The sequence below is a fragment of the Arachis duranensis genome, chromosome 7 (genome assembly GCF_000817695.3).
Source record: "Arachis duranensis cultivar V14167 chromosome 7, aradu.V14167.gnm2.J7QH, whole genome shotgun sequence".
NCBI classification, from domain to species: domain Eukaryota; kingdom Viridiplantae; phylum Streptophyta; class Magnoliopsida; order Fabales; family Fabaceae; genus Arachis; species Arachis duranensis.
The window spans coordinates 11,541,238-11,545,098 of NC_029778.3; the positions used below are offsets into that span (position 1 = coordinate 11,541,238).

A 3,861-nucleotide genomic window follows, 5' to 3' on the forward strand; every position below is an offset into this window, starting at 1 on the left:
AATCTCTTTTTTATAAGATTACTAAAAATAGAAGTGTAAATTCTGATAATTTATTTATTACCTCTAATAACAGATTATTATTCAAAGATAACTACGCTTGTTATTTTTTTAAAAATGCATTAACATTTACCATACCACGCCCTTTCAAATTTTTATTACAAGCTAGGATTAGTTTAGTGAGGTTTAGGATTTAAATAAATTATCGTCATGTAACCCAACAAAATAATAAAAACTCATATATATTTATCTTTATATAACATTAATAGTTGAAAATAGTTAAATAATTTAATATATTTAATTAAATTATTATTTAATAATTTTTAATTATTAACTTTATATATAAAGATAATTATATGTGAATTTTTACTCAAAAAATATATTCTTCACATATTTTTGTAAATATTTTTTATATAAATTTATTTAAATGTATAATATAATAAATTTATGATAAAAATTTGGGTACAATTAACTTATATAAAGTTAATTGATAAAAATTATTAAATAATTTAATTAATTTAACTAAATTTTTATCTAAAAATTTTCAATTATCAACTTTACGTGAACTGAACTGCACCTGAGTTTTTACTGTTAACAAAATGTGTGTGTGGTTTTTTCTCTTTACTTTGTTGCTTATAGCACCAACATATAGTGATAATGGTAATATTTTATTGAGTGGAAATAAAAAAGGTACCTTGTAGGGGTATGTAGCCTCTCTCTATTAGAAGTGGAAATAACAGAAAAGGAACAAAGGAAGATATCCCACTGGTTCTTAACACAATCCTTGGAAGCTCTAATGTGTTGGAAACAGCTTGAGTGAAATAAAAGAGAGCATCTGAGATCAAACATGCAACAGGCTCCCTATTATCTCTTGCATCTGATATTACCTTAGCCAACATGTCCCTAAAAGGTGTGACACATCTAATGTTGAGAAGAATAACAAGGTGCAAGAGATCCAAAGAAGAGGAATCAGTGATGCCATCTTGGATTGAGAAGAAGGTGAAGTGAGGGTAGTTGAGAGGGTTTGGAGAGTTGAAGGTTGTGTGGATAATGGTTATGGAGAAACCCTTTGAATAGAGAATGTTTGCAAGCTGAAGCATAGGGTTTATGTGGCCTTGAAGGGGCAAAGGGAGAAGCACTAACCTCACACCCTGCTTTTGCTTCTTCTCCATGCTTTCAACTTTTCTTCACTCTTTCAGTGCCTTAACTTGTCCTCAATCTTTATTGCACTAATTGATTCTTTTGTCGGTTTAGGGATAAGAATGGACGTAGTGTATTTTGATATTAGTTTATATAAGTTTTTTTAAATATTATATAATTAATCATACATAAATATTTAAGAGTAAATGCTTTTTCTGGTTTGTAACCATTTATCCGATGAATCTTTTATTCTTAAGAAATCTAAAAATTTAAATCGATCTTTATCTATTTTGATATATGTACGTTTTAGTCTAGACTTTTTTCGGTTCTTAACCAGAAATTGAAACGTACATATATCAAAATAGATAGAGATTGATTTGAGCTTTTAGATTTCTTAAGAGGTGGAAAGTCCATCAAATAAATGGTTAGAAATCGAAAAAAATATTTATTCAATATTTAATGATTATTTATATTAAAATTTATTAATAATTTTAATATTTTGTTTTATACTTTTTTAGTAATTATTATTATTATAATATAATTTTTTTATATTTTATTAGTTAATTCAAGTGTTAATTTGAATATGTTTCTTTTTAGTTATTTTAAAAATTATTATATAATTAATTATATATAGATTAATATTTAATAATTAATTATGTTAAAATTTATTAATAATTCTAATATTTATTTCATATTTTTAGTAATTATCATGATTTTTTTATATTTTTGTAAATGAATAATTTTAATATTTTATTTTATAACCTTTTAAAATTGACTACGATTATTTTTTAAAATTGGCTACAATGGTTTTTTATATTTTAAAATTGACTACCATGTTGATTTGCTCTGATGCTTGATTTTGACGGCTCACAATATCATATTAATATATTATAGTTTTCCGGTTCAATCGGTCAATTACTTGTTCTTTAGGGTAGATATAGAACCTTCAATTGGGATAGATGCGGATGAAGCTTTTGTAATTAACTTTTTTGTTTTTAATTTTCTTCTTTTAATTATTATTTTTATATCAAATTCAGAATTTTATTATTAAATATGATTAAAATGCGTAAATTCACATTTTTATACTAGTGCATTTGTATATACTATATAAAATAAGTAACATTAATGCACCCACGTTTTTCTTAGTTTTTGGGTTTATCTTTTTTATTTCGATTCTTTATGGTATTTTTTCAGTCTCTGACATGTTAAGAATTAATTTGTTATAAATTAAAATTTTATTTAAAAATTTATCATTGGTTAATAAATTATTACATACACAAAACAAGATTTGAATATCCAAAACTTACTTAAACGAATTAGTAAATTTTTGTTAACATTTTATAAAAATTAAATTTAAAAATCTATAAATAAAACAAAAAGAAAAACATTGCCTCTAAATTCGCTACTATAACAATAATATTCTATAAAGTTAAAATTTTTATTTTAAATTTTTTAAAACTTAATTTTTATATATTATCGGCAGTATATATAAAAGGATTTTGTATAGACACCCAAAAAAAAGACACAAAAAAGGGGTTTTGTATTGATAATTAATTATATTACTACATTAATAAAAATAATTAATTTCTAAATATAGTATTAAAAAAAGGATAATTTACCATAATAAATAAAGTGACTTTTAATATTACCAAAACATACGTTTTGCAAAACGATACTAAAATACATTTTTTCCATAAATTATGTAAACCGCGACAGGGGACCCACAGTTTATAAATGCACGTAAACTACTATAGGGGTATTACGGTTTACGTTCAAGGCAAAACTAACATAATCCGCGATAAGGGTGTCGCGATTTATGTGTGAATGAGAAGTGCGCATAAACCGCTAAAGGGATCCAGTGATTTATGTGTGAACGAGCAGTGTGCATAAATAAGGCATACCAATTGTCCCAACCATAAATAACATATATATAAGTCCATGAAAAATAAACTAAGTATACACTAGTACATGATGCCTAAACATAAATAAACATAAATAAGGGATTAAAAAGTACCATCACATAATACAAAAGTACACGACAAATCAGGCATACATAGGTATCATCAATAAAAACATAAAATAAACAGCTACGACTCCTGCCTGTCCTCATCCTCCTCGTGAGCGTCATCCCCGAATGCGCATAGGAGATGCGATTCTGTACCACATCAAGCCATCTCACTCTGACTGTCCTTTGACGCTGTTGTGCTGGAGGATCGACATGCATGCCCACACCATATGCAGATGGAGGCATCCCTCCCATGCTGAACAAATTGTTATACGGGCTGCTAGCAGGCTCATTCAGGTCAACATGAACATGTGGCTGGGATTGGTACCCCGGAGGGTCTGACATCTGCGGCTGGTACCACTGAATCTCCTCCATTTGTGGGCGGTACCCCTGCACAACATCCATCTGGGGCTGGTATTCCGGCATCTGATCCTGTGGGGTTTGGTGCTGAAAATGCGGAGGGTCCTCATCCCGGAGAAGATCTGCAAAGTCAGAATAGAACGGTGAACTGCCGACCTGATGGTCCATATCCATCGTGAACGTCGGGCCCGCCAGGTCATCATACATCTGTCCATCGATCTCATGGTATATTTGGGAGCTCGAAACATGTGTAAAAGGAACCTCCTAGGACCCAGCCCCTGCCTGCTCAGTGGGTCTATCACTAGGACCACCAAATGCAACTCCTGATGCACCACCCCGAGGTCGAGGACGGCCACGCT

At 29.4% G+C, this 3,861-nt stretch overlaps 1 protein-coding gene across 1 annotated transcript in view; it reads right to left on the reverse strand.

Moving 5' to 3' along the window:
• LOC107457775 (UDP-glycosyltransferase 76B1) overlaps nt 1-1,238 on the reverse strand; it is a 10,759-nt gene extending 9,521 nt beyond the window's left edge. The window contains exon 1 of the mRNA XM_016075949.3: nt 692-1,238. Coding sequence (XP_015931435.1) covers nt 692-1,169 — 478 coding nt within the window. The 5' untranslated portion in view covers nt 1,170-1,238. The remainder of the gene's footprint in view (nt 1-691) is intronic.
• Between the last annotated feature and the right edge of the window lie 2,623 nt (nt 1,239-3,861).